Source organism: Penicillium expansum (assembly GCF_000769745.1).
Source record: "Penicillium expansum strain MD-8 chromosome Unknown contig35, whole genome shotgun sequence".
Taxonomy (NCBI): domain Eukaryota; kingdom Fungi; phylum Ascomycota; class Eurotiomycetes; order Eurotiales; family Aspergillaceae; genus Penicillium; species Penicillium expansum.
This window is the reverse complement of record NW_015971157.1, coordinates 156,169-183,994: the sequence shown is the minus strand read 5'-3', so window position 1 is coordinate 183,994 and position 27,826 is coordinate 156,169. Positions and strand designations below refer to the sequence as shown.

General features: G+C 49.7%; 13 protein-coding genes across 13 annotated transcripts; 5 read left to right on the top strand and 8 right to left on the bottom strand.

The window, feature by feature from the left end:
• Positions 1-590: 590 nt before the first annotated feature.
• Positions 591-1,539, bottom strand: PEX2_011300 (putative DSBA family oxidoreductase; the record flags this gene model as incomplete). Its single annotated transcript, XM_016738407.1, has 5 exons — positions 591-663; positions 712-1,207; positions 1,279-1,319; positions 1,371-1,449; positions 1,506-1,539. The coding sequence occupies 5 exons, from the start codon at positions 1,537-1,539 to the stop codon at positions 591-593; spliced, it is 723 nt and encodes a 240-aa protein (XP_016603761.1).
• Positions 1,540-1,855: 316 nt separating this feature from the next.
• Positions 1,856-3,682, bottom strand: PEX2_011290 (MFS transporter; the record flags this gene model as incomplete). The annotated part of the gene is made up of 1 exon (XM_016738406.1): positions 1,856-3,682. The coding sequence occupies one exon, from the start codon at positions 3,680-3,682 to the stop codon at positions 1,856-1,858; it is 1,827 nt and encodes a 608-aa protein (XP_016603760.1).
• A 645-nt stretch (positions 3,683-4,327) lies between these two features.
• On the bottom strand, positions 4,328-5,453 carry PEX2_011280 (uncharacterized protein; the record flags this gene model as incomplete). The annotated part of the gene is made up of 2 exons (XM_016738405.1): positions 4,328-5,356; positions 5,406-5,453. The coding sequence occupies 2 exons, from the start codon at positions 5,451-5,453 to the stop codon at positions 4,328-4,330; spliced, it is 1,077 nt and encodes a 358-aa protein (XP_016603759.1).
• Positions 5,454-6,262: 809 nt separating this feature from the next.
• PEX2_011270 (UDP-glucose:hexose-1-phosphate uridylyltransferase) lies at positions 6,263-7,547 on the top strand (the record flags this gene model as incomplete). Its single annotated transcript, XM_016738404.1, has 3 exons — positions 6,263-6,360; positions 6,425-6,609; positions 6,667-7,547. 3 exons carry the CDS (start codon positions 6,263-6,265, stop codon positions 7,545-7,547), a joined length of 1,164 nt encoding a protein of 387 aa, XP_016603758.1.
• A 228-nt stretch (positions 7,548-7,775) lies between these two features.
• PEX2_011260 (Erg28 family protein) lies at positions 7,776-8,296 on the bottom strand (the record flags this gene model as incomplete). Its single annotated transcript, XM_016738403.1, has 2 exons — positions 7,776-8,120; positions 8,234-8,296. The coding sequence occupies 2 exons, from the start codon at positions 8,294-8,296 to the stop codon at positions 7,776-7,778; spliced, it is 408 nt and encodes a 135-aa protein (XP_016603757.1).
• A 182-nt stretch (positions 8,297-8,478) lies between these two features.
• On the top strand, positions 8,479-9,581 carry PEX2_011250 (ketoreductase; the record flags this gene model as incomplete). Its single annotated transcript, XM_016738402.1, has 2 exons — positions 8,479-8,652; positions 8,718-9,581. The coding sequence occupies 2 exons, from the start codon at positions 8,479-8,481 to the stop codon at positions 9,579-9,581; spliced, it is 1,038 nt and encodes a 345-aa protein (XP_016603756.1).
• A 382-nt stretch (positions 9,582-9,963) lies between these two features.
• PEX2_011240 (Flavoprotein) lies at positions 9,964-10,704 on the top strand (the record flags this gene model as incomplete). Its single annotated transcript, XM_016738401.1, has 1 exon — positions 9,964-10,704. The coding sequence occupies one exon, from the start codon at positions 9,964-9,966 to the stop codon at positions 10,702-10,704; it is 741 nt and encodes a 246-aa protein (XP_016603755.1).
• Positions 10,705-13,568: 2,864 nt separating this feature from the next.
• PEX2_011230 (Cytochrome P450, E-class, group I) lies at positions 13,569-14,416 on the bottom strand (the record flags this gene model as incomplete). Its single annotated transcript, XM_016738400.1, has 2 exons — positions 13,569-13,913; positions 14,012-14,416. The coding sequence occupies 2 exons, from the start codon at positions 14,414-14,416 to the stop codon at positions 13,569-13,571; spliced, it is 750 nt and encodes a 249-aa protein (XP_016603754.1).
• Positions 14,417-14,513: 97 nt separating this feature from the next.
• PEX2_011220 (Male sterility, NAD-binding) lies at positions 14,514-18,873 on the top strand (the record flags this gene model as incomplete). The annotated part of the gene is made up of 6 exons (XM_016738399.1): positions 14,514-14,735; positions 14,795-15,340; positions 15,408-15,467; positions 15,647-15,991; positions 16,047-18,032; positions 18,073-18,873. 6 exons carry the CDS (start codon positions 14,514-14,516, stop codon positions 18,871-18,873), a joined length of 3,960 nt encoding a protein of 1,319 aa, XP_016603753.1.
• Positions 18,874-20,339: 1,466 nt separating this feature from the next.
• On the bottom strand, positions 20,340-21,873 carry PEX2_011210 (WD40 repeat domain-containing protein; the record flags this gene model as incomplete). Its single annotated transcript, XM_016738398.1, has 3 exons — positions 20,340-20,930; positions 20,984-21,795; positions 21,849-21,873. The coding sequence occupies 3 exons, from the start codon at positions 21,871-21,873 to the stop codon at positions 20,340-20,342; spliced, it is 1,428 nt and encodes a 475-aa protein (XP_016603752.1).
• A 654-nt stretch (positions 21,874-22,527) lies between these two features.
• PEX2_011200 (tRNA-dihydrouridine synthase family protein) lies at positions 22,528-24,194 on the top strand (the record flags this gene model as incomplete). The annotated part of the gene is made up of 2 exons (XM_016738397.1): positions 22,528-22,677; positions 22,734-24,194. 2 exons carry the CDS (start codon positions 22,528-22,530, stop codon positions 24,192-24,194), a joined length of 1,611 nt encoding a protein of 536 aa, XP_016603751.1.
• A 384-nt stretch (positions 24,195-24,578) lies between these two features.
• On the bottom strand, positions 24,579-25,065 carry PEX2_011190 (Ribosomal protein L7Ae/L30e/S12e/Gadd45; the record flags this gene model as incomplete). The annotated part of the gene is made up of 3 exons (XM_016738396.1): positions 24,579-24,841; positions 24,894-24,989; positions 25,044-25,065. 3 exons carry the CDS (start codon positions 25,063-25,065, stop codon positions 24,579-24,581), a joined length of 381 nt encoding a protein of 126 aa, XP_016603750.1.
• A 1,796-nt stretch (positions 25,066-26,861) lies between these two features.
• Positions 26,862-27,763, bottom strand: PEX2_011180 (class I SAM-dependent methyltransferase; the record flags this gene model as incomplete). The annotated part of the gene is made up of 2 exons (XM_016738395.1): positions 26,862-27,490; positions 27,544-27,763. 2 exons carry the CDS (start codon positions 27,761-27,763, stop codon positions 26,862-26,864), a joined length of 849 nt encoding a protein of 282 aa, XP_016603749.1.
• Between the last annotated feature and the right edge of the window lie 63 nt (positions 27,764-27,826).

The following is a 27,826-nucleotide window of genomic DNA, read 5'->3' as shown; positions in this document are numbered from 1 at the left end:
CCACTGATCAAAAAGATCACTGATTCCCAAATTCCATCCTAGCTCCCTTTCTACTAACAGTCCCATAAACAGCAGGAACGTCTCCTTTGACCTCCCTCACCCTCCAGATGCCCCTCCATAACCTTGAAATTTCTCATCCGTTGTAATAGCGGGTTAGACAAGGTTTTTTTTTGCTTTGGGAGGTGGGGTAGCAGTGGGAGTTGACTTGCACGGCCGATGTTGCCGAGGCCTATCTATGCAACTCCACTTCCGGTCATGGTTGCTGGAGTAAAAAGGTGTGTATCTTACAGATGAATTTGTATATAGAAGACTGTAAGAAGGTTTATATACGATGTGGTTTGAAATGGTTCAAGTCTTAGTTGGTTGTGGCTATAGAGAAGTATGTAGTATGTTTTAATATTCTGATATCCATCCTATTTGCCTTCAACGTCCTTCCACGTCAAGCTACAATTTCTCATGTGACCAACCGAAATAGCCCATTTAACAGGCAAGTAATCGAGCATATAGGTGCCACTGACAGTAAGTCAGAAGTCTCATATAGTAAAGAAAACTTGATAAGATCTCTAATTCACAAAACATCATATCCCAACCTAAAGCCTCGACTTCTCAATAATCGAAATATCCTGAAACGGCAAACCGAGATACATCCACATGAACGCAAACCTATAAGAATCAGCATATATTCATCGCATAGAGATCCTACAAACTTACCGATCACTACCAAAAAAGGGTTCTTCCTTCCCCTCGGAATTCCGCACCCAAAACCACGGCGCGCCATAGGCTCCTTTATCAAGAGCAATCTGCGTATTAGCTGTCAAAGCCTGCTTGAATTCTGGGCTCGATGCCGCAGCCAGGATCTCCTTGGCTTCCGATTCGGAGTACTCATTGCTCTGTAATAGCTCAGCTAGCCTCTCTGGCTTGCTGATGTCGATGCCTTTATAGTACATCCACTCCCACAGCGATAGGAAGGTTGTTTCGTACTTCTCGCGTGAGAAGTTACTTTTGATGTAGATCATGCATCGTTGGGGCTGATTTGTTAGTGAGGGAGAAATGGTTTGAAGACATAGAGAGGATGATACCATGATTGAGAGGATTGGGAAGAAGTCTGGTGTTTGGATCTGCGGGACTCCAAAGTATTTACATGCTCGCTCCGAGTCGAATTTGGAGTACATTGCTTTGGCGGGGAGTGTCCAGGGGGGCTTGTTCCCTGTTAGAAAGAGTCAGTAACCCTAATTTCAGTTGATAACACTACCTGAGTCATAGTTGAATAATGCATACCCGAGCCAACATTAATCCCACCTAAGAAGACCGGGTGGAACCTGTTATATTAACACATATCCATCCCATGTAACAACTAGGGATGCGCATACTCAACCTCGACACCATGTGATTGTAGAGCTTTGCGATGCTTTCGTAAATAAATCGTCGCATAGTATGAGTATGGCGACACTGTCGAAGCGGTAATTAGCAAACAATCCAGAGGTGGGAGCTGAAGGTTTGCATACCGCAGTCAACGTAGGCGTCAATCTTGCCAGGCATGACGACTAGTTATGGTAAACGGTAATATTCTATTGAGTTCAAGTTTCAGCAGTTAGGCTAGTTGAATTAGCGAAGACGAGTTGATTATAGCGTGGAGGTTGGGGCCGAGGTGGGGATGGACCGAGGTCCCCCCGACGATGATGAGGTGATCATTTTAATTTCCCCCCTAAGTATCAACTAATATCAACTATTTGTTACCAAGTTTTATATTAGAAGATTTCGTTTGAAAAAAATAAATATGTTTTTGCGCATGCATGAGAAAAGCATTCAGGACATGCATAAAGTAAACGCTAATGATTTATTTCTCACCCTCCGCTCAATCCTTGCGGCTGATAGCCGACTGTCGAGTATTGATCATATCCAGGTCATAAGGGTTCTCCTCATATTGCGTCGCAGTCACAACACGATGCAAGGACTGACCGGATTGCCGAGACGCGCGGGATGCATAACGCGCGATCGTACCACGAGATGGAACAGTAGACAAAGTATCAGTATCACTCAACTCAGCATCATCAGATACCCCGGTCACCGAGTTTGTCTTATCATTCTTCTCCGAATCAGGCTCCTCCCGGCGAGCTCCCTGGTTCCTCTCAGCAAGGCGGCGCATAAAGGCATCCGCCTCGGAAGCGTATGTACACCGCTGTCTGATACGGGCGCCATACTTGTAGAAGATGAATGGAAAGGGCACACATGCAAGCGCCAAAAAAGCCGGAATCGATGAAGCCCAATGAATGCCAAGGTTCTGATACATGTAGGTTGTGAAAAGCGGGAAGGCCATGCCGAATAGTGAGCGGAGGGCGGAATTTGCGGCTAGCACGGAGGCAGAGAAGATCGTATATGAGTCGATAAGGTAGTTGAACACGCTAAGAAAGACAAGGACCATGCCGAAACCGAAAGGCGCTCCTGCTGCAACTGAGGCTATCCAATGGATGTTTGGCGAGTTGGACCAGGCGAACCAGAATAGACCGATTGGTAGTGCTATACCGCCGACCATGCTCGGGGGCAGTCTCAGCTCAGGAGCGAGTCGGTCGGTGGTCTGGCTGCACTTTTTAGAATAGCGGAAGTTTTCAGGGAATGTGTATATCACTGCCATTACCATACCGACGAGGATGCCGAGGAAGGCGAGGCCGCCGATACCTTCACTCCAGCCTCGGACTTCTTGGAAAACGATTGGGTAGGCGGCAAAGAGCATGTACAGCGTGCCGTAGATAATTGCCATATATATAGAGAAAAGTAGCACAATTGGCTCACAGAAGAGCAAGATCCACGGGCGGGAAAGCGCAGTTTTCAACGTCTTGCCCAGTGGAGCGGGACCACGGTCGATATCAAACTGACTGCGATACACTTTCCCAGTTAGGGCAGACATCCTTTCTGCGCGACGGCGCAGAAGAACAGGTGCATATGTCTCTGGCAACAAGAAGATGATACATAGCCAGAGCACACCCGAGAATGCAGCAAGGAGCCCCTCCACCCACCTCCAGCCGGCAGCAACAGCTAGAAACCCTCCAATAACTGGGCCTAGTGTTGGCCCTAGGAAGGGCGCAGCAGCAAAAAGACTAATAGCGATACCACGTTGAGAAGCTGGGAACATATCTGCAATAGTGCCGCCTCCATTTCCGAACGGCGAAGAACCAAAGGAACCCGCCAGGAATCGCAAGACGATTAGTGTCTCGATGTTTTTTGCACCCGCTGCACCGGCATTGAAGACAGTGAGAAACATGAAAGAGATGGTAAAAATATGTCTCCGGCCGAAGATCTCACTAAGGGGTGCCCAGATCAAGGGCCCAATAGCGAATCCAAGCACGAAGAGCGATACGCCCAGAATAACAATTTCCTGGGAGGCACCAAAGTCCTCCATGATCTGGCTCATTCCGCCTGAAAATGCAGATGAGACCAATGACACTGCAAGAGTCACGAATGATACTAGCAGTGTAATTGACCACTTTTTGATCGGGCGGAAGTTCATAGGGTTGCGCGGGTCGGCAGGGATCCAGACGACGGCATATGGCACGTCTTCAGTGCCTGAACCGGTATATGAAAATTGCATGACTTCCTCAGTGACGACCTTTTGGTCGAAGATCAGACGCCAGAAAGGGATTTTGGAAGGCAGCGTGACCTCACTCCCGTCGTTGGGAGTGGTCATTTTGATGGGTTCAGACCAGGAGTTATATATCCATTAAAGGAGAATATGATGGCCAAAACAGCAAGATTGTCCAAAATTTTCTAATGTTCGAATATTCAGGATGATATAAGAAAAAAAAAAAACAAAATCCCCTAGAATATAACCGAAAGCAGCCTCGGCTCAATAATTGAACAACCAGAACTTCCCCTATCCTGACATAAAATATATGTACAAAAAGTTACCTAGGTATATACCTAAATAAATATATATACTCTCGGCAGTTATATGCCGTTTGCACAAATTTTCAGTGGAGTCCAATATATACCCTGGAGTAATCTGATTGGCCCAAGTGTCGGCCCGAACGCCATTTTTACGGCTCGAAGGCTTCGATGGCTTGGCAGATACAAATCCTTAGTAAGTTGTACATGATTGTCGATTTCTTGTAGGGCTTTTCAAACTTCAATTATTATCCCTTCAAACCTATAAAATCCCAGGAATTATCTACCTAACCGAAACAACCAAGTCGTAGCCTTAAGGGCCAAACCGCCAAATGGAATAAGAGATGGGATGCTTTTAAGCTACCCATATTATCTATGTACCTAGAAGTATATTTGCTTTATATACTTGTATTGTATACTATAAAGTACCAAATACATCCCCTTGTAGTTAAGATACTGAGATTGGGGCGGCTCCAATCACCATTGCGTTAGTTTGATGGATTTTCTGCTCTTCCTTTGACTTCTCGACAGCAAGTAGCAAGTACGTGGAGCGGATGTGGAGTTCTATCAAGTCAACACGGGATCCTCTCCACAGGAGCAGCAACTGACCTTGCAAAATAACCTCATATCCAACCCAAGAGTCATCATCTCGATCATCCTCATGTACTAGCACTGGGAAAGATGGATCCCACGCCTTTGGCCGCACGCGTATTTTTAACCCAACGGTCTTGCTCATATCAACCCATAGTATATCCTCGCCGGAAGACGTCCGCGCCTTTTCAGAGCCCCCTTCGCAGTCAATTTCATTAGTTTTCTTCGTCTTGCGGCTTTGACCACGCAACCAATCCCTCCATAACCGAACAACCCCGTCCTCAATAGTCGATGCACTCAACAGCAACAACGTTCCCGGCCTAACTTGTACTAGATTGGCCACCACACATAGCTGTGAGAAATCCTCATATCCATCCAAGGTAACCTCACGTATCACTGCATCCTCTCCATGGCCTTCTCGACGCGTATTCATGTCAGCCCGTATGAACCCCACCACCTCCGACAACAGAAGCATCCTACCTGGCGAGAAACCAAACTTTGAGCTATTTGTCTCTCGTTCTTCTTCTTCTTCTTCTTCTTCTTCTTCATCATCATCATCGTTGCTTACCGCTGGGCGAAAGCGAGAATATAGCCCCATCACTCTACCAAGCTGGTGGGCAGTATCGACGTTGTCATACAACGAACCTGCGCCATCATGACGCTCGCTCAGTCCATCTGTACCGAGGTATTTGCAGAAGACATGTGGTTCAGTGAGCTTTGAGCTAGGATGGAAGCATTCTAGCAGCAACTTGTATTCCTTGAGTGGTATGCTGAGAAGTAGGCGGTAGTGGAGAATTCTTAGGACTAGGGCGTGGAATCGGTGGTTGACTGATGTGAGCGGGAGAAGCGACCGGGTTGAGAAGTCGGATAGGATTTGGACAAATATCTAAGAATACTATCAGAGGCCTATCCTGTAGTCTGTTCTGTAAACATACCTCGTTGGGTAACGAGTCCAAGGTCACCGCGGGATTGGTGGGGTTCATAGTGGTTGGTTTTCGGGTGTTAATGGAGACACAACCTGGAGAAAGGGATCATTGATACTAATTAGTATACCCCAGATAAGTTAATTAATACAACAGACAAGAGACAACAGGTCTCTACGAGTTGCAGTGTTGCTGTTAATCGATGTCGTACATCAACGTACAACAGAAACTGTACCACCTTGGAACACATAAAAGGATGATAAGAGATAAGCGACGTCATACCGCGGGGATACGGGTATAAATTTCCTTTTTCGGCTTTTTCGGCTTTTTGGTGTGAGAGTCCACTGCTAGTCCACTGCTAGTCCACTACCAATTCACTACCAACCCACCTGGGCACTGATGTGGGACAACACCCGGGGATTATGATTTTTAACCGGTTAGTTGCGGAAATAAATTACCCATTTCGGCTAAACTCAGGTCAAACAGTCCCCCCAAACGTGCATGTTCCCCAGAAAACTGCGGGATCCCGATTCCAGTACTCCGTACAATTCACCGAAAGACAATGCCAAGTGCTTGTATGTCAACTTATATTGTTTCTACAACGCCGCAATACTATATTAGCATATTAGGCGAGATCCGCCTGTACACTTTTATATACATACCACTTGGCTTCGCTTAGTTTAACAGCTGTAACCTGACACATTCCTACTCCGGAGACCCCCACCTCCCCACCAGCAGTCCAACTCCGAGACCCTTTTCAACTATTCTCGGGGATTTTCTTTTCCCTACTTCTTCTTCTTCTTCTTCTTCTTCTTCTTCTTCTTCTTCTTCTCTCTCTGATTTTTAGGATCATATCAATCCATAGTGCCATGGAAAACGTACTCGACGACATCTCCCACCGGAGATACAACCCCCTCCGTGGCTCCTCGATATTGGTCTCTCCCCATCGAACTAAACGGCCCTGGCAGTGAGTATTGACATGATAAAAATGGAAACTGTGAAACAAACCAGCTAATCATACAATAATCTAGAGGAGCCCAGGAGAGCCCCTCCAAGACTACACTGCCCAACTACGACCCCAAATGCTACCTCTGTCCCGGGAACGAGCGCGCCCAGGGCGATACCAACCCCAATTATGAGAGCACTTTCGTATTTGTAAACGACTACAGCGCAGTGAAGGAAGAACAAGCGGCCTATGAGCCCTCAAATCAAGATGGTACGTCTAACTGCCCAGCTCCATCCACACCACCCGTATCAAGCTGACAAACCATAGAACTCGAATCGCGGTTCCTCAAAGCCGAGCCCGTAACCGGCAAGTGCTACGTGCTCACCTTCTCATCCGCGCACAACCTCACGCTCGCCGACTTGGCACCTCGCGAGATCGTGCCCGTGATCGACGCCTGGACAGAAATCTACACAGCACACCTGTCCCCGAGCTCGCCGTTAGCGAAAAACGCACCCGCAACAAAGCTGCCACCCATCTCCCCCTCAACAAGTGTTACAAAGCCAAAGGAGCAGTACCGGTACATGCAGATATTCGAGAACAAGGGCGCGGCAATGGGGTGCTCAAACCCGCACCCGCACGGGCAGGTTTGGACGACCAGCTCAATGCCGGAAGAGCCCGCCGCCGAAATGGATCAGTTGACCAAATACCGCCAGCAGCACGGCGGTAGCCACCTATTGGAGGACTATGCGGCGCTGGAGAGCCGCAAGCAGGAACGCGTTGTGTTTGAGAACGAGGCGTTCCTGGTTGTCTGTCCGTGGTGGGCGACGTGGCCATTTGAGACAATGATTGTTAGCCGTACGCATAAGCGCGCGTTGGTGGATTTGTCAGAGGCCGATAAGATGCTTCTTGCTGAGGCGATTGCTGAGACCACCCGCCGCTATGATAATCTCTTCGAGACGCACTTCCCTTACAGTATGGGTATTCACCAGGCTCCGCTCGATGGTACCGAGGAGGAGATTGAGGCATCTTACCTGCACTTGCACTTCTATCCTCCTCTGCTACGAAGCGCTACCGTACGCAAGTTCCTGGTTGGCTATGAGCTTATGGCAGAGCCTCAACGTGATATCACCCCCGAACAAGCTGCTGCTAAGCTGCGGGCTTGCGGTGGTGAGTTGTACAGGAAGAAAATTGATTCAACCGGGAATTAATACAAAACAAAGCGATGAAGCCCGGACAGGGTTATACCAGCATTGAAGACATTTCTTCCTATATGCATAAATATCATTTCCCCCGCAAAAGATTTTGTCTTGAAGCGTTTAATTGTACATAGTTTTGGTCCAACATGCAATGCTCAGTTCCGTCATGGTTATCTGTTCCATGTGTTGCACTGCGTCGAACTATTCCCTGGAACCATCCTCTCTCCCAGAATTGGGGATTTAACCTAGGTACGCCCCACGCTGGGTAAACATCCAAGCCAGCGAACCCGACGCAACAATCAAAGGATTCAAGAACCGGCCCTTGAGCGAGGCATTGCCGACAACGAGCTCGCCAACAAAGTGCGACAGCGCAATGCCGTATGTCCACATGCCAAGGTTGTACGCGACAGGATTCGTAATATTGTAAGCAGCGGTCATGCGAATGACTGCAGAGAGGAAGGTCCAGGTTCCGAAGACGCGGCCGGAGAGCGGAGTTGCGGGGACCTTGCCATTACTGTAGAGTAGGGAGGTATATTCCGGCGTAGTGTAGGCTTGCAGGCTGTTAAGAGCGGAGATGACCGAAACCTATACAGAGAGGTGGCTGATTAGTTCAGATTGGGGAATAGAGGCATTGGTAGCTAGGGGTTCGGAGTAGCAGTGGTAATGGGACTGGGTGGCTCAATACGGGCACAACTTACAAAGAATAGCCATTTGGGCAGAAAACCCTCGGCCTGGGGGAGATAGGCGAGATATTGATCCATTTTGAGGGAGTGTCTTGGTTTGAAAGGAGTTTGGGTTGTTTTTTCTTGAGACTGGACAGGCCGAGGATGTTTGGGGACTCTTGGCGTTGATCTTCCCCCAACAACCTCGGACGCCTCGCATCGGTTTACCCAACTTTTTTTTTTCTGCCAACCTCTTGTTATTCACGTTTATTTAACTCATTATGGATCTCTCACAGCATATTGAGTGTCTATCTCAATGGCCAGCCCATATTGCCCCAGGCTTACCTACCTATGGAGCGCTGTTCCTCCTGGCGACTGGTGGGCTTGTCATTGCCTGCAAGCTCTGGACGTTCATGCGGGTGCTTCTCAGCCTATTCGTGCTTCCGGGTAAACCGGTATGAAATTCAAGATTCAGGCCACTAACATTCAAGGGATGAAGCTGACTAGAATGATTGAATAGCTTCGCTCGTTCGGTCCCCCCGGTAGCTGGGCTGTGGTAACAGGCGCCTCGGACGGCCTGGGCAAGGAATTCGCGCTGCAATTAGCCAAGTCGAAATTCAACATTGTGCTTGTATCACGAACAGCCTCGAAGCTGGCAACCCTGTCTGAGGATATCAGCAAGCAGTTCCCGCAGGTGCAGACCAAGACACTCGCAATGGATTTCTCACGTAACGCCGATGCCGACTACCAGGCGCTGGGCGAACTGGTCTCCGATTTGGACGTGTCAGTGCTAGTCAATAACGTCGGCCTGAGTCACTCGATCCCCGTTCCCTTCGCGCAGACCCCCGCCGCAGAGATGGCCGATATTGTGACCATCAACTGTACCGGTACGCTGCGCGTCACACAGCTTGTCGTTCCAGGCATGATCCAGCGCCGCCGCGGTCTGGTTCTGACCATGGGTTCCTTCGGCGGTCTCCTACCCACCCCGTTCCTCGCCACTTACTCTGGCAGCAAGGCTTTCCTTCAGCATTGGTCTACAGCTCTTGGCGGCGAGTTGGCCCCTTACGGCATTGATGTGGAACTTGTCCAAGCCTACCTAATTACATCTGCCATGTCTAAGATCCGTCGTGCCTCGGCTTCTATCCCTACCCCGCGTGCTTTTGTTCGCTCCGTTCTCTCGAAGATCGGTCGCAGTGGTGGCTCGCCTACCTACGCTTACAGCTCGTCGCCCTACTGGAGTCACGGGATCATGGCTTGGTTCTTGACTTCTGTTTCTGGAACTATGGGCAAGCTTGTTCTTGGGCAGAACAAGTCTATGCACGAGAGCATTCGGAAGCGCGCTCTCCGCAAGGCTGAGCGTGAGAATGCTAAGAAGAGCACTTGATTCGCTCCTGCTGTTGTTGTGGAATACAGGGAATATACGATCTGAGTTATGCTTTTCTTGGGCGTGATCTATATATTATTCGAAATGGATGATGGATTTGAGTGGGTGTATAAAATACTAAATTGATAATCATGGCATTAATAGCAATAATATCATTTATACCTCGAGATTATCATATTCTGTGCCAAGAGTCCCATGGAGGTTTTATAGTTATATATATGTACGGTGGACATCCTGTCAACCCGAAATGGTCGAAATTTTATCGATAAGCTCTTATCACCCCGCTGCCAACCTTACCCACATATTGTAGGTAGAATCCCATGGAGCTTCTTCTCTCAGCCACCGCGGACAGACCACATGTATGATCTATAACATGTCTCAAATGACCCACGGCAGTGGCCTCGATGATGCCCCAAACACAACTTCCACAGAGTCAAAGATATCGATCTGTGAAAATCGCGTTCACCTCTTACTTGCTGCAACTGGCTCGGTCGCGACTATCAAAATAGCCAATATCATCAGCGCTCTTTCCCCTCATATCCACAAGCTCTCAATTAGAGTAATCCTCACCACCAAAGCCAAGAAATTCCTAGCCGGTCAGTCCGCCGAGCAGCCTACCGTCTCGTCCCTCATTTCCCTCCCTGGTGTGGAAGCCGTCTACGATGATGAGGCGGAGTGGGGGCCAGAGCCTTGGCGTCGCGGTATTGATATCTTGCACATCTCTCTTCGACGATGGGCAGATATCCTCGTCATTGCTCCTCTTTCTGCAAACACCCTAGCTAAGCTCGCCAACGGACTTAGCGATAACCTATTGACCTCTGTATGTCGGGCCTGGGATACCGATGGTCAGGTTGACGGGAAACGAAAACGGATTGTAGTTGCACCGGCCATGAATACGGCTATGTGGCGGCACCCAGTGACAGCCCAGCATATCCGGGTGCTAGAGGAGCAATGGGGGGTTGGAAAAGACGAGAAAAAGACAGAGTTAGGTTGGTTTGAAGTCCTACAGCCGCAGTTGTCCAAGGTGTTGGCTTGTGGGGACGTGGGCAGTGGCGCTATGTTGGAATGGACCGAGATAGTCAAGGTCATCGAAGATAGGCTAGGGCTGAGTGATTTAGAATAGTTAGGACCTGTCCTTGCCCATTTCTCCTGGCCTTCAAATTACCCTATCCTGCTCCCGGTGACATATTCTAGCTGACTCTGTGGTGACATTTTCAAATCATCCTTTTTGGGGTCTTGCACAGTATCTTTTACAATCTCCTGTCTTCCGCCATTTTACGTATTTTCTTTCATCTAACATTCAAAATGATAAAATGGCGAAAAGCGCTCTATTGAAAGAGCTAGACGAGTTCAAAGTTCTGGTCGTGATTGTCCCAAACAACAGCCGTACAGACCTTTCCTTGCGCCTTGCATGAGGGAAATGAGGCCCAAATACCTGCCGCACCGCACTATTCTTTTATGATTTGAACATGGATTAAGATAAGGGTGAGAACAAGGAATAATAAACGAAATAGAATCAATCAGAAACTCTACGTTCTATAAACCTAGCAGTCTGTTCAGTTGCAAAATAAAGGTCGAGGTATCTCGGCCAAAGAGATCTAAAACAATACATCCATATTCTACGATCAATCATGAGCCATGGCAAGGTCCCTTTCTCCAATTATTCTGCCCAGTGCATATGCACTGAAATGCATTACCCGACTAGTCATTGAAAGAGACACCTGAACCAAGAGCTCCAAGCAATAGACTGTCTGTCCGGCGATGGTTTGGTGAGGAAACTGCGCAAGGGTAAGATGATCGAAATGACACTCAATATAACCGATACATCACATATCTATATTGAACCGTTCTCAGCATTTCTGATCACTCAATTGAGGCTTTAAGCACGAAATCGTGGGAACTATAGACGTACCGGTGTTTTCAAATCGTTGTGGTGCAACTGGGAGATTGGACTCATAAATATCCACAGCTTTGACAAGAAGATCATGCTCCCAATGAAATATCTTAACTGTACAGGATGACTGGAAATCCTTTAGGTATCTCCGGTCCTTTTCTTTTTTTTGAGAATTCATCCGTTAGATAATGCTCAGGTAGTGGATATTCATATACTACACACCTTGTGTAACACCCAATGGGGGAGCAAATTCACAGGTAGTGTGCTAGGCCCATATCCAAGGCCCTGCGACTCATTTAGGTGGGAGAAAACTAAAGGTTGAACCGATGCTAGACCGTAATCTCGCGGGCACTTGCAGGTTGGAAGAGAGTAACCCCGAGTGCCTTGAAGTGCTGCCCCACGAACAATCGCCTCTCCCCTATGATATGTATATTAGATTTCTCCCTAATATCGTAGCATCCAAGGAGGGATTTTACTCACGGTGCCTTAGGAATAAGCACAGAGATATTGCCAATCTGTTTTAGGGCTTGTTATAGTCTTTCCTGGAGATATGGCGAGGCGCTGAATCCACCAACTAAAACGACTTTCTATAGAAGAAAGATGCCAATATTAATTCCACATATAGCACACAAAGTAAGGATACAAGGTACTCACATTGATGAACTAGGGCCTAAATTGCTCATTTGCAGCTGTGATCTGAGATAGAATGAGAGTGAAAATCGTTTCGAGCACAGGCTCAAATAAGCCTCGGAGATCTTGAGATTGAAGAAAAACACGTCGTTGTTTAGAAAACGTGGGATCGGTCCCGGGTACATTGAAGTGGAAATCAAAGTGCCAACTGTGCTCTACTTTGCCATCGAACGCCCTTTTGATCCTTTCAAATTTCTCCATGACCAAGCTTCCTGGTTGGATCTGGCTCGTGGGTAGTAGGGTATTGAACCCACCCTCAAGCCTACTAGACACAAGTTTATAGAGTCGACTGTCAATAGCAGTTCTACCATATCTAGCTCCTATTGCCTATTAGTGTCAAGATCGTGTCAATGATATCTTTTGTATATCATACCCATAGCTGTGGTGATCTGCTCAATAGAGGTTGTCGGAACAACATCTGTGACATGGTATGTTGCAATGTCCTAATTATAATTTGAGATTATAAGGTGTTAACGGTATAATAGGGTATCTCTTACCACCGTGCCACCTCCACAGTCACAGATCAGGACCCCATCATGAGGCTAGTGGTTCAGAGATTAAAACGTTTAGTTAAATAAAGTTAAGGTACTCAGTTCGGCATTTTGACTTACCTGGAGGTTGAAACTTCTGTCACCGAAAACAGCAAGAGCTGCAGCCTCAGGTTCCGTTGCAGTCTACACGCCGTGTAGAGGGCTTATTCCGAAGCCTGCACTTTTGATTGCTTCGCGCATTAGGAGCTGTGTCTCTTCGGATCAGCTAGCTAGGATCGTGAACCAGAAATCGATCGGTACTCCACTTAGATCCCCTCCGTGACTGTGAAGATGATCGACAGCCTCGAAGCTATGGTGATAGTGAGTGGCTGCCTGAGGGATGCTTCCAAGGTTGCTCCTCCCCGGTTTGTCAGGATCTGCTGCCTGTTAGATAGATTTCTCTCTCTTCCACAGTCATCTATCAGACATCTTTTCTCCCGTGAGCTTCGCCATCAAATGAGTTCTGGTGTCACTAAAAGAGGACTTTCTGGAGGTAGCTGACGAGGGTTTGATTTTTTGTGGGTGGGAGATGGAAGGCAGCAGGGTCAGTCGCATCAAGGACACCCGTTGTAATATGGCTCATCAAGACTTTGAACTTGCCAATTCTTCAATTGTTCTCTTATATGTAAAATGTTTCATGTTCCTAACCTAATTTACGTTGAATATACTATGGGTCTTGGATGCTGAACTTGTGTCTCATCAAACGAATATCAAATAATGATTCAATGTATGTGAAAGAATGAGGCTATCTCAGAAATATTCATCAAATTGACATCCGTTTTCGCTGGCTTACTACTCCCTTCTGCCCCATTTCCCTAATCTTTCTTCACTCTGAAGCTACAAGGAGTAAAACTACATCAAGCTAGTTCATCATCAATCCTTCTCTCGAGCTAGACGCAACGACACCCAGAGAGGCTTCTTGAACCAAACCCCCCAGATCTTCTGGTCCAGCCACTCGCCCTTTCCCATGCAGCTTTGGTGCAATTCCAGATCGAAGGTCCACAGGAGATTGGCCATGATTAGTCGGATCTCCGCGCGCGCGAGATTGCGCCCAAGACAGTTGCGTGTGCCCATGCTCCATGGTTGGTAGACGGCCTTTTTGTCGTCACGGAACTCGGCCGGGGCGTCGTCAAGCCAGCGCTCGGGGCAGAATTCCCGCTCGCGGTGGAAGTTCTTCGGATCCAGACAGGCACCCATCATGGAGATGCCGACGCTGGTCTAGTTTCCCCCCCTCACAGTCAGCAATAGAGTAATGATCATGCGAGAACATAGTGGAATGAGGGGTGAAGGAAGGATGGCTGGGGAGGTAAACTCACATTCTCTGGGATCCATTGCCCGCACACCGTAGCCCCGCCCTGGGGCGGGACTCGCTGGCTATGTGTCGGCACCGGGGGGTAAAGTCGCAGGGTCTCTTGAAAGACGGCGTTGAGGTACGGCAAGTGCCCGATGGAGACTATGGTGATCTCGTCGCGCGCGGCGAAAGCGGCGCGGATCTCGGCGACAAGGCGACGATACGTGGCGGGGTAGCGGAGCAGGAAGTATGTCATGCCACAGAGGGTGGTGGCGCTGGTCTCGGAGCCCGCAAGCACGAGGATGCTGGCATTATTGAGCATCTCGCCGCGTGTCATCCCCTCGCCGGAGCGGTTGTCGTCCGCGCTTTTGATCACCACCCTGTCCCAAAAGTCGCCGCGCGGCGCCGCTTCCTTTTTGGTTCCAGTCATAGTCGTCGTGCCGCGCTCGCCTTGCGCCAGGCGCTGGGTCACCTTGGCCTCAGAGAACCGGTAATTGGCTGCACGCTGCTCACGCACCGTACGAGAAATGAACAGCGGGATCAGCGACCCCAGCCCGTACTCCAGAAGCGGACTGGACTACATCGCGAACTTGACTGTCGACGCGATCGCCGGAATCCACTCATGCAGCTTCCCATCGCGTAACGAGTGGAAGGACTCCCCCCATGCCAGGTCACCAATCACGTCGAAAACCATCATGTTGTACCACTGCGTGAAGTCCACAGCCCCGTTGCCGGTGGTTGCTACCACTGTGAGGCGTTGGAGGAGCAGCTCGAGATGCCGGTTAATCAGTGGTTCTTGGTCGCGTAGACCTCGTTCGGAGAAGGCCCCCGCTCGGTAGCGGCCGAGAAGGTAGTGGCAGAGATTCAGAGCCTAGGATCGGCGGCGATCGCAATCCAGGCGGACGTCCGGGACGTATCGCAGACGGTGCGCCTGATGGACGAGGCGGTAGCGCACTTCGGCGGACTGGACATTGTGTGCAGCAACGCGGGGGTCGTCAGCTTCGGTCACCTAGGCGAGGTCACTGAAGGGGAGTTCGACCGCGTCTTCAGCGTCAACACGCGCGGTCAGTTCTTCGTCGCCCGCGAAGCCTACCGCCACCTAAATGAGGGCGGTCGCATTATCCTCATGTCCTCCAACACCGCCCGCGACTTCAGTGTCCCTAAACATGCTCTCTACTCTGGCTCTAAGGCGGCGATCGACTCCTTCGTGCGCGTCTTTTCCAAGGATTGCGGCGATAAGAAGATCACCGTCAACGCGGTAGCCCCCGGCGGCACGGTAACCGACATGTTCCACGAGGTCTCCCACCACTACATCCCCAATGGCGAGAATTATACCGCCGAGGAGCGGCAACAGGTACGTACAGTCAACCAGGTCCATCCTAACCATGACTCTTCTCGGGCTGATATTGATTTGTTCCCAGATGGCCGCTCATGCTTCACCCTTGGTGCGCAACGGGTATCCCTTGGACATTGCGCGGGTGGTGTGCTTCCTGGCTAGCAAGGAGGGCGAATGGATCAATGGAAAGTCTCTAACTGTTGATGGAGGGGCGGCCTAAAGAGGGAACTCTGCGCAATCCTCACTGGAAACAATTTTAGATCAGCTTCGTTGCGTTTCCAATTCAAAAATCTCTTTTTCTTTATTTCTTCTCCAGCGATATAGATAGAAGAGAACCCGGCCGCTGTGCCCCCGTTCTCCTGCTTCGCCTCCGCTGCAGTGCAACAGGAGACCTCTGAGGCCGCCACGAGCTTTTGGCAGGCCCGATTCGAGTCCTTCAAAGGCACGGTCTTTCCCCAGCTGCCCCTAGACCATCCAGAGTGTCGTGCTTCTCAATCACTCACCTTCAACGTTTCCATGTCGACGCGACGATCTGCGATCACACAAGCCACGACAATCCAGTATGCCCTGGCGCTGCTTATTTCCAAGCTCCGCGGCGAGTCGGATGTGATTTTCGGCACCACCGTTCATGGACGCACCGTAGCCGGTTGCCCGGATGCAGAGGCTGTGGTGGGACCGGCAACTCATATCGGACCATGAGCACTATGGTCTACAAAACATTAAGTCACTGGGGCCCGGGGCGGCGGCCGCTGCCTCCTTCACCACTCTTTTGATCATCCATCCTGAGATGGGCGGAGATGCGACTGACCATCCCAACAAAATTCGGGAGATCGAGATAGGAGCCGCAGATGCCTATGTGGACTACCTGCTGGTCGTCGAGTGCTTTCCACAAGCCCAAAACTTGAGCATCAAGCTCCTGTATGACCCGGCCGTCTTCTCTACGTGGGAAATGCAGATGATGGCTGAGCAATTTGAGCAATCGCTCCACGCCCTACACACCACTGAATATCCCGCGGCGGTGGTCCGAGACCTAAGTCTCCTCTGTGCTGCCAGCGTGCCCGCAGTCCTCGAGATGAGCCGTGGCGAGCTGATCGACCGCCGGGAGTGCCTCCACGAGCGGATCTTTGCCAAAGCGCACTCATGGCCAGACGCCGAGGCCATCTACAGATGGGACGCCCGATACACCTACGAGGAATTGGGGAGCCTGGTCAAACGGCTGGCGGCGCGTCTTGCGCCGTTGCTTCCCGCGAAGGCCGGTCAGATTGTCCCCATCTGCTATCCTAAGTCCGCTGCAGCCGTGGTCGCCATGCTGGCCACCCTGACAGCGGGCCATGCGTTCCTGCTGCTGAAACCCGCCCTGCCGCCACAACGCATTCGATATATGATCGAGGCGGCCAAGGCGGATCGTGTCCTCTGTGCGTCGGCGACCCGCTACGTGGTGGAGGACATGGGGACGCAGGTGGTGAACTTCCAAAGTCTATGGGATCATCCCGCCGTTGCGCCGGATATGGGTTTCTTCGAGGTTCAGCCGTTGCCGGACTCCCCAGCCTACTGTATCTTCACCTCCGGGTCGACCGGGGATCCCAAGGGGGTGCTCCTCCTGCACCGACAGGTCACCAGCGGGCTCGAAGCCCAGGTCGCGGCAGGCCTGTACGAGCGCCAGGCCCGGCTGCTGCAATTCGCCAGCTTTAGCTTTGACACGTGCATTGCCGATATTTTTGGGACTCTTCTCAGTGGTGGGTGCATCTGCATGCCAAAAGATGAGGATCGCCTGCTGCGGATCGCCGAGAACATCAACGAATTCGACACCACGACCGTCGACCTAACCCCGTCTGTCGCTCGGCTGCTTCCCCCGGACGAGGTTCCCCGGCTGCAGGTGCTTCGCCTGGGCGGCGAGGCGATGCACCAGTACCACATCCAGACTTGGGCAGATCGTTGCAACCTTCAAAACACCTACGGTCCTACAGAATGCTGCGTGCAGTGCACCTTTGTCGACCGCGGGCCCCGCTCCATGGCTCCGGCCGTCATCGGCAAAAGTATCGGATGTCACCTCCGGGTTATCGACCCGCAGAATTATAAGTATCTCATGCCGCTGGGCGCGGTGGGCGAACTGGCGATCCAGGGCCCCGCCGTGGCCAATGGCTATATCAATAACACGGCCAAGACGGAGGCTTTATTCCTCCTCCGCGCCCCGTGGCTCGAGACCTACGATGTCAACTGCCCCTACCCAGTCTACCTGACGGGCGACTTGGTTCGATTCAACGAGCAGGGTGACTTGATCTTTCTCGGCCGCCGGGATAGCCAGATCAAGATCCGGGGCCAGCGTGTCGAGCTGGAGGAGATCGAGCACGTCCTGCAGCAAGATAAGAGGACAGACCAGGCCCTTGTTTGCTACCCCACAACAGGAGTGCTCGCCTTGCAGCTGGTTGCTATCCTCGAGCCGTCCGCCCCCGCGGTCGGGTTGCGCGCGCGCGGCCAGACGACAGCCTGGATGGAGCCAATCGCCCACAAGGCCGCCAAGTTCCTACCGCGACACATGGTGCCCGCCGTATTCTTGGTGGCCTACCAGGGCTTGCTGATGTCGTCCGGCAAGCTGGACCGGCGCAGTGTCCAAACATGGCTGGAGCAGCTGTCGGTTGATGAGTTCGAGGTCTTGCCTGCATACTACCACGCCTCAGGGGAGGCACGAGACTCGTCCTCGACCGAAGCGGTGGCTGCGGCGGCGGCGGATCTCCCTAAGGCACTCACAGCGCCAATTGTCGAACAGGTCCAATCCCTCCTCGCGTGGCGATCATCTACCAACCTTCCGTCCGCCACCGGCTTTTCCCTTCTCCATTCCTTCTCCCGCATCGCTGGATTCCATCACCATAATCCCCTTTCTGCGATGGATTAACCAGAACTACTCTATCCGCTTGGAAATGACCACTCTCCTGCAGCTGGAGACCGTGCAAGGACTCGTCTCCCATTTGCAGAGCCACCAGGGCGGACTGTCGACCAAGACGGAGCGCAGCGACGAGAAGAATGAGGATCAAGAGACCTTCGAAACCCTGATCCACCAAGGTGTCGACCAGCTTTGCCAGGAACAGCCCATCATCTCCCAACGCGAGCTGTCCGAAAAGTCCGCTCTGACCCGGCTGGTGCGGAAGCTCGCCGTCCCGCAGATGGCCCTGGTACGACGCTGTATCAATGCGGCGGCCGGCCATCGTGCCCTACCCCGCCGGCTGAATATCCGGAGCTTGCGGTCTAAGCCCTGCCGCATCCTCCTAACGGGGGGCACCAGTCTCGTCGGGCTAAACATCCTGACCTCCCTCCTCAAGCAGTTCCCCCGGACGCGCATCGCGGTCTTGGTGCGCTGCAACACAGCGGTGGATGGCAAGGCCCGGCTCATCGAGCGCGCCAGCCTCCTGCCCCCGTGGCGCAGTGACTTTGCGCCCCGCGTCGAGGTCTGGCCTGGAGATCTGGGTCCCGCACGGCTAGGGCTCTCGCCGGCGCAGTGGGAGTCGCAGCTGGGCGGGCGCGGTGGAAACCCGGCCCACTACGTGCACGCCTGATCCTCAGAATTCAATTCATGTTGATCTCTGGTCTGGTCCTCAGAGTAATTTAGCCTCTACATATTCGTGTATTAGTTATATGCTAGACTCCTTGCACACTTTTCTCTCCTATTTGGCAAGGTCCACACACCCGTTAAACCCAGCGTCTTGCTTTGTCGCAAACTTCACCATACTTCCATTCCTGATTAGATTGCTGTTCGACTTGAAGACTTCAAGGGAGATATTCTTTTGACACGAGATTTATCCGAGAATACACGTTAGCTCGTTAGGGTATGCGGGCTATTTAGGTGAAGAATATCGGGAAGCCAATCAACAGTGAAGCCGGCGATCCGAACCAAGTAGAAGTAAAAGTGATAAAAGGTGAATGTCCATACCGATATGTCAGCTGTTTTCATTAATACTTGAGTCATATTGCCTTTACGGCCATGTCCGTATGTCTGGTTTGGCGACTAGAGCCGGCTAGTCCTAGCAGCCGGTGCCACCGATCTCTTGTGTATCTAACCGCCGATAAAAGGGCTAAGCAGAGCTTAATTGACTACTCCGTACATTTAGAGCTCAAATCTTTCATAATCTGACTAGTTTAGATGCCGCTCTATATTAGATCTCGAATATCTTCTGGGTGTGGCCTCTCTTATAGAGTCCAAAGTCATCAGGTCAAGGACAAGGTCTGGAAAACTTTATCAGCCTGAACTTGCCGAAAGCACCTAGGTTGATATCGCATGACTGAAATTTCCCTTCTTCCATGAGCAGCTCGCCAGATTAAATATAAATGCCCCAATAGACCAACCTCGGGAGGTAAGAAACGACGAACATACAGGGAGCAGAGAGACCTCATAGCCGCAAAGAAAGATGTGGCTCCCTTATGTAGCCATTAATTGATCGTTCTTTCATCCAATTATCCGATATGGTGTAGTGGCTAACATCGCCGTCTCTCACACGGCAGCCGGGGGTTCGATTCCCCCTATCGGAGTTCTTTTTTGTCTTTTCATTCGAGTTAATTTTACAAAAATAGTCGGCCGCATGTGCGGCCTTGCAATTTTTTTTCCAGCTGGTCTATTTAGATGTCTTTTAAGACGTTTGCGAAGGTGGTAAAAAAAAGCTTACTTTGTTGCAACTTTTCTATGTATAACCAGGGATAATCTGGAGTGGATAGGCCAGTACAGAGTACAGGGACTGTTTTTTTTTAGGTAATAAACAGTTACAAAGGAGAACGATTTTGTAACGCGCAAGGTCCTGTATTTGTCTAGCTCGACCGGACTATATCCTCAGAACTTACATCTTTAGGCTATTGTACTGGTAGAACAATGTCACGGCCTTGGTATCCTCTCATTTTTCTGCTTGATCGTAGATCTAGGTGATGGAACTGAATGTGAAGTACTATCAAGTCCAATAACCAGTTCACCCCAGTGATCAGAGATTTGATTCGTTCAGGGGCCCTGTTTGTTCGAATATCAACTTGCTGTCAATCAAGACAAATTCTTGCTCGACACTGAGTTCAACAACTCAAACTCAACAGCACCATCACAGATAGACAAATATCCAATAACATGTTGCTCGGGTGAACTAAACCAGAACGCCGAGTCTGCCTTCGACCCTGCAACCCATCTCACATCATACTTTCCGCTCTCGCTCCTCTGAATAGGAACCCGGGCAATCAATGGATGATCATTTGGGGACCACCATCGAATAGCAGGCAATGTATTCGTGATAGTGTTAATCAAGAGTTGTGGTGTTGAAGGATGCCAAACAATTTGTCGAACACTTTGCTCGTGAACTAGAGCTGATACAAGTGTCGGAGTGCCCTCTAGTGACCAAATCCAAACGACATTCTGCCGTGCTGTGTCAACAGTCGCAAGGAGGCAACCGTCTGGGCTAAAAGCCATTGTCAAGACGCCTCGTGGTGGCCCTGCCGACTCGGGGCTCATGCTCAATGCAGATGAGCAGGATGCCTCGGCATATTCGGCGTCACCTGTGGCAGTGGTGTAACGCTCGCGCCAAATATTAGAACATTCCTGGTCTGTTTGGAACACATGTGAGAGTGTTGTTGCGGAAGAGAACTGCCACAATAAGATTAGCAGATAATGCCGGACATTTTTAGAAGAATACTCACTGTGCGAGTTCGGAGCAAGTCAACATTCCCGTTAACCTTTCCCACGGCCAATATTTCAGAAATAGCCTGGTGGGAGACAGGGCCCCATTCAATCTGTTTCACACCGAGATCGAAGGAATCATCCACCCCAGATGGTCCAGAATAGGTCCTGAAAAGTTGACCGTCCGCTGTTAATACTAGTACCTTTGTACCTGCACTAGCAATATCCCAGATGGCAATCCATTTCCCATCTGGACTCCACTTCAACCCTTGTGCATCAATGGTTGGAAGCACAGTCCTGTTGACGAGATCGTAAGACCGGGGCTCGTGGACGGTTAGTAGATCCGAAGTGTCCGGTTTTAGCAGAATAGCGAGTTGTCTGGTTTTTGGGCGATACCCAAAGCCGAGATGATGGGCAAACTTGGGTGTTTTAATGACTGAGCTGCGTCCGGTCTCTAATGAGTGCACACTGAGTTTAGTGTTCCACGCATGAAACACAAGAACTTCATTCTCGTCGGCACCAAATTCGGCAGTCAATGCCCCCGGTTCGACGCTTTCGATGCCGGCGAACATTTCAAGCGGAGTGAGCTGCCAGACCGAGATTCGGCTGTCGCTTGCGGATAGGAGTCGTCGCCGAGAGGCAATCTCCTCATCTGGTGCACCAGGAGAACTTTCCACATTGAAGTATTTGAGTGATTTGAGTGGAGTCTCTTTGATCCTTGCGATCTGTACTTCCTTGTTTTCTGAAGCTACATTTGAGTGGACAACCAGGCCCTTGCCACTCACGTGGGCGGCATATAGCCCATCTTCAGACAAGCAAAGATTTAAAGTGGCTAGCATACAGTTAGGGTTGATAAACAACGGTTTATGTGTACTGCGGACTTACCTCCTGGTCCCGTTGACGCGTCCATTGTTGATAGTCGAGAGATAATTGCAGTGAGCGTTCAAGAACAATGCCAAGTTCCGGATATTAACACATCAGCTTCACAATATCAGTACCTTCTTAATGTGTTATTGCATATATGCGTTAGAATTTTTTTTTCCTTTTTCTGTTTCGAGTCCCAATTCTCAGTGAAGGATTCTGGGACTTACTTGGTTTACCCAGCACCGGGGCATTCTATATCAGATTATGTAATCGACACGTGAAATGGATAACTAACTAGATCCAGCTTGGAAAATGTCACCTTGGCAATTAAGATTGAAGGTCGATCTTGAATCAAGTCGGTCTTGAATTGTATGAAGGAAAAGGGATATGGTAAGGTTACCTCAGAAACATCAGAAGCAAATTCAATTTCTTCAGTGAACACCACAAGATCAACGACAACGCGTTCGCAGCTTCCAATCTCCAATCTCCCCCACGATAAGATAAGCCGGGAAATCGTAATTCCGGCTGAGATACGGTGCTTTTCGCAAAAGTTGTTTCTCCATTTTGCGATGCGACTAGAGGCGATCATTGACCATAACCACGTTTGGTTCTTCCAGGTTTCAACATAGGTATCTTCAAGCCTTTCAGCCCTTTGGTGGGCCGATTTTCTCGACACTTTTCCCACTCCTATCTCTCAAAAATGGCCTCCGAAACAAGCCCACCAAAGAGCATTGAGCAGACCTCCGCGGCTGCGCCTCAGCCTAAGGAGAAGCTCTTTGGAAGGAAGTTTTATGAAAGCATTGGCAGCCCAAAATATGTCGTTGCTCCGATGGTCGACAGATCAGAATTCGTGAGTTCACTAGCCAAGTAATAGCGTCTACAGGCCAACGTTAATGTTTTCCAAAGGCGTGGCGCATGCTCACTCGATCCTTCATGCCACCAAACGACCCGAAGCCTTTACTCGCATACACCCCAATGTTCCACGCACGTTTGTTCGGCGAACAAGAAAACGTCCGTGCCAAACATTTCCAGCCTACCCGTAAAGCCGTCGGAGAGAAGAAGGATGAATTATTCCTTGATGGAAATCCCGCAATTGACCGACCACTTTTCGTTCAATTTTGCACGAATAACCCAGATGAGTTCTTGGAGGCTGCCCGCCATGTTGCACCTCACTGCGACGCCGTGGACTTGAATCTTGGCTGCCCGCAAGGTATCGCTAAAAAGGGACACTACGGAGCTTTCCTCCAAGAAGACTGGGACTTGATCTATAAACTTGTACATCGATTGCACACCGAGCTCTCGATCCCTGTCACGGTGAAATTCCGTATTCAGGAGACTAAGGAGAAGACTTTGGAGTACGCTAAAATGATCCTCTCCGCTGGGGCCAGCATCATCACAGTGCATGGACGCAGACGGGAACAGAAAGGTCACAACACTGGTGTTGCAGACTGGGGCTACATCCGCTATCTACGAGATAATCTACCTGCGGATACGGTGATTTTTGCCAATGGCAACATTCTTAACTACGGTGACGTCGAAACCTGTTTCGAGGCGACCGGGGCCGACGCCGTGATGAGCGCAGAAGGAAATTTATCAGACCCATCCATATTCAGCAAGCCGCCTCCGGCCGGTACCGAAGGAAGAGAATACTGGCGCGGTCGGGATGGAAAGGGCGGCTACCGAATCGATGCCGTCCTGCGACGATACCTTGATATTATCTATAAATACGTTCTCGAACAGCCGGTTCCAGAAAGGAAGCCGCTTTATCTCCCATCCGACCCCGTTGATGAGTTTGCAGAAACCAATGATGCCGACGATAACAGCCACGAGGACGGCCCGCTCAAGAAAAAGCAAAAGCGTAGCAAGGCCGAGAAGGGCAAGAAGTGTCACTCTGCCAGCCTCGGTTTCATGCAGGGCCATCTCTTCCAAGTCTTGCGACCAATGATTGCAACTCATACCAACGTTCGAGATGCTCTTGCAACATCGAAGCCAGGCGACATGGCTGCTTTTGAGCACACACTGGTACTCCTTGAAGAGGCCATCAAAGGCGGACTTCAGGAGTACGAGACCTCTCCCGAAAAGTTTGAAGCACAACCAGATGAGAGTTTGAAGGGATCTAAAGCAGTAATTGCGGAATATGGAAGGCCTTGGTGGATCTGCCAGCCTCATGTTCGTCCGCTGCCCGAAGAAGCATTTGAAAGTGGAGCGATGCGTGAAAAGGGCACAAAGCCTCCGGCCAAGAATGAGAACGAAGAAAAGAACACGCTCAAAGAGACTGACACTCCTTCCGAGGGCACTGTCACGCCAGGGGATGGTGCTGCTATAACTGCCACCAAGCTTACGCCCGATCCTCTCGTGAGTGGATAAGGATGTGAATATTCGATGCAGTAGTCTTTCTGTTTCTCCCCTTACCTGCAGATATCATTGACTGGTGTAACTATATAGAAAGTTCCAACGTTAGATCCAGAGCCTTGTTTGCATAGCGTTGTTATTATCTTTACCAAAAATTCACATAGACATCTTTCAGGAAAAGCGAAATTATTACTGGTAATGAATGGAAAATTGCATTCAATCCTATTTCTTTAAGAAGCCGATAAACAAAAGAAAGGAAAACCCCAGGTCGCTTAGGGAGATGCAGCAGTGGCCATCGCGACGCAAGCCTCAAAGCGAGCCCCAAAGCAAGATGCAAAAGATTTCCAGAGCCCAGCAGTCCAAGATTCCTCCGCATGTATCCATTTGTTTGACAACCTATCAGATTGCAAGTCGCTCCACCTTGGCTTTAAGCCACTCGATCTGTGGAGCCAGGTCACTAGCATCGTTCGAGTTGATGGTGACGGCGATAATTGGCCGGGCCACACCACATGCTCGACCGATCGCAATCTTATTCGGCAAAAACACGTATGGGACGTTCTTGTCTTCGCAAAGTAATGGAAGATGCATCACGATCGCGAGAGGAACAGTGTCAGCAGCGAGAACGACGAGCTCGGAGGTGCCTCGGGTCACGGCCTTTGTGACTAGACCAACATTAGTTCCGTAGTTGACTTCAAGTATTATCAGCAGACACACCTTCATTTGCGCCTTTCTTGACCTGATTGTAGTGAATGGCTTGTTGCAACAAATCCAAGAGTTCCTGTGTCAACGCAGGATCCGCGTTCGGCCACGCTGGGGATTGTGTTGGATTAGAGAATCGAAATGACAAATGTGACACAGACTTACCGGCACATTGAGAAGGTTGCATTTTGCTCTTTCAAACGGGTTGCGATAGTTTCACTTCAGAATGGGCAGTGTGTGAGAGAAAGGTTAATCTCGTTGGAGATATTAGCAGGGTTGAGAACAGTGGAGAAGATGAGTGCAGAATAAGCTGGTAGAGCAACGGCATGAAACCTGTGAAAGAGAAGAGATGGAAGGCGATAAATGGCAAGAGGGAGAGGACCCATGCATTCAAATATCATTCCTATATGTAAGACCTGTGCCATTCTATGCTATTCGTGTGAGCACTTTCCTTTATATATCTGTCAGCTCAAAAGCATATATTACGTGCTGCTCCATTCTCTATTAAGGGTAATGAATATCTATGACTATAGAGGATACCTCACATGTCCCAGAAAATGTCGATATTGCAGTTGAACTGAACATTCCTAATGACACAATCCGCCACTGGACATCGTGAACCTAATACTGCAATGGATAAATACAATAGTGAAGTAAATATGTATCCGTCAACAAAAGAGAGAAAGAAAAAGGTGCAGTTGATGCAGCGTACCGAAAGACAACCCATCTTGAATATCTGATTGGCATTCTCTGCCTCACGCCCACTCAGATACAAATATTAAGGCTCCATTCGCACACATAGCAATTACTGTGTATCCGACATGTGGCCGATGCAAAGCAGCGTGGGTGGGAGCAGCTATTTGATAGTTCAGATTCTGCTTGCTCCCCATTTCCGGGTGCAATAACCTCGCTGACTTTATTATCAAGCTCTGGAAGGAGACCGTACAGCCGCATTGCTTCCTCGCTTGAGGCATCCAGTTCTGCACACACGGAATCCGAGGCAACAGCTAGCACAGTGCCGTCATGATTGATTATATACCAGCCACCATTCCTAACGTCAACTGTGCTCATGGGGTATTGTTCAACCATTTCATTGAGTTCTCGGCGAGTTTCTAGCACGACCATTGATTCGGGGATCGGTATGACGTATCGGGTTGCCGAAGTTGCCAAAGTACTTGAAATGAGCAAGTAGCTTGTTAGTGATATCATAGAGAACGATCTGTTGAGTGTGAATCACGCGTGTATAGTACAATAGGACGTATGTCTGAGAGTGGGGGATCTCGGAAGTGGACAATTTCCAGGCTTACGGGTGAGCCAGGGGTCTCACACGTTCTTCATGTTGTACATATGTATGTACCTACCTAGGTAACCATAGGTATAGTTTAGAAAAATCGATCGAAGAGAAGCAAATACTAGTCTGGTTTAATAGAATTTTGTGTTCGGAGGCAAACCCTGTTGTTGATCCTCATGCTAGCAACTTATATCAGTCTCTATGATTACAAGGACGTAGAGATAATGGAGATGGGGAACCTACTAGCATTTCTCCAAAGCTAGCAAGCAGCTTAGCTTCATGCTCACACTCCAACTTCCCTTTCTGTCCCATCGAATCTTGTGTCTCAAAGGACATTGCAACATCAAAATCTATCCATACCACCCGCTCTGGTTCACTGGGTACAATAACGATCCTTTTTTTGGATAAACATCGTGATGAGTTATAACGAGAAATTGCAATGGATAGCCACGGATCTAAGACTATACATGTTAAAAACCAGGTACATATAGGTATGGGTTCCCTGGTAGTAATATCAAATTCCCGTACGGAGTACTAATCTGCTAAATACCATCCATTTGACTCATGGTCACAAACGAGAGTGAATAGATCGAATTTTCCCGACCGATTAATCAAATTCATCACTAGTCTTTCTGAAACCAAAAGCAATCGGTTAGAATAAAGCGGTGGCTTGCTAGTCCCTATTGTAGGATTCACACCCAAGAGCCTAACCACGTAGGCAATGTCCTGAGCTTTGGACTCGGTCCAATTGCCCGCGTGCTCTCTGCAACAGCATGAACCAATGCAGTTGCATAGCCTTGGCGACTAGCATCCCCAGATGACTCCGATCTGAGACTATATTCTTCCGATAAGACTCGATGAACCTCCCATCTTGCATCCTCTTGTTCCTCCGGGGATTCAACAATGTCTTCCTTCTCAAGCTCCCATCCTGACTTTTGCGCTAGCGCACAAATCATCTGTGGGGATATAATTGATTGAATGTTATCGTCCCTGTCTAAGGCGTTGGCTCTAGAGTTGAATTCGGCTTGGGAGATTGCCGCGAGCAGGTGCGGCAGAACAGCAATATTGCCGCGGATATCGAGGGAGTACTCTGCAATGAGGAGGTGTTTCGTTCTTCCGCGGAGAGCCGCTAGCATTGGCAGCAACACGTCGGCAGATGGCAGGTACCACACTGAATGCACAAACATAGCATAGTCATAAACTTGCTCTGAAGCGCTGGAATCGAGGAACTCTCCAAGGTTTGATTGATAGAATGTCATTCGGTCGCCGATGGGACTCTGTTTGAGTTTGTCTTGTGCTTCTCCTAGAGTCATAGGTGCCCCTAGTGGGATTATCAGTCCGACTCTTATGTGATTGGTTTGAATCAAAACAAACCGTAGTCCACCGGCGCCGGGTCAATTGCTGTGACATGGCCCTGGTCCCCCACCATATAGGCTGTCACCAGGGTGCAATCTCCTTGTCCGCAGCCAATTTCGAGGATCTTTGAGCCTAGAGGGAAATTCCATTTGTTCAAAATATCGATCCTATGTTGGATTTGATGTACGGATGACCCGCCATTGGAAAGCTGTGCGATATTGATCACGTCGGTAGACATTGCTGCTGGTTGCTGTGAAAATTTGATACGATCAGCGGTTATATATGATCACCTACTTCACCT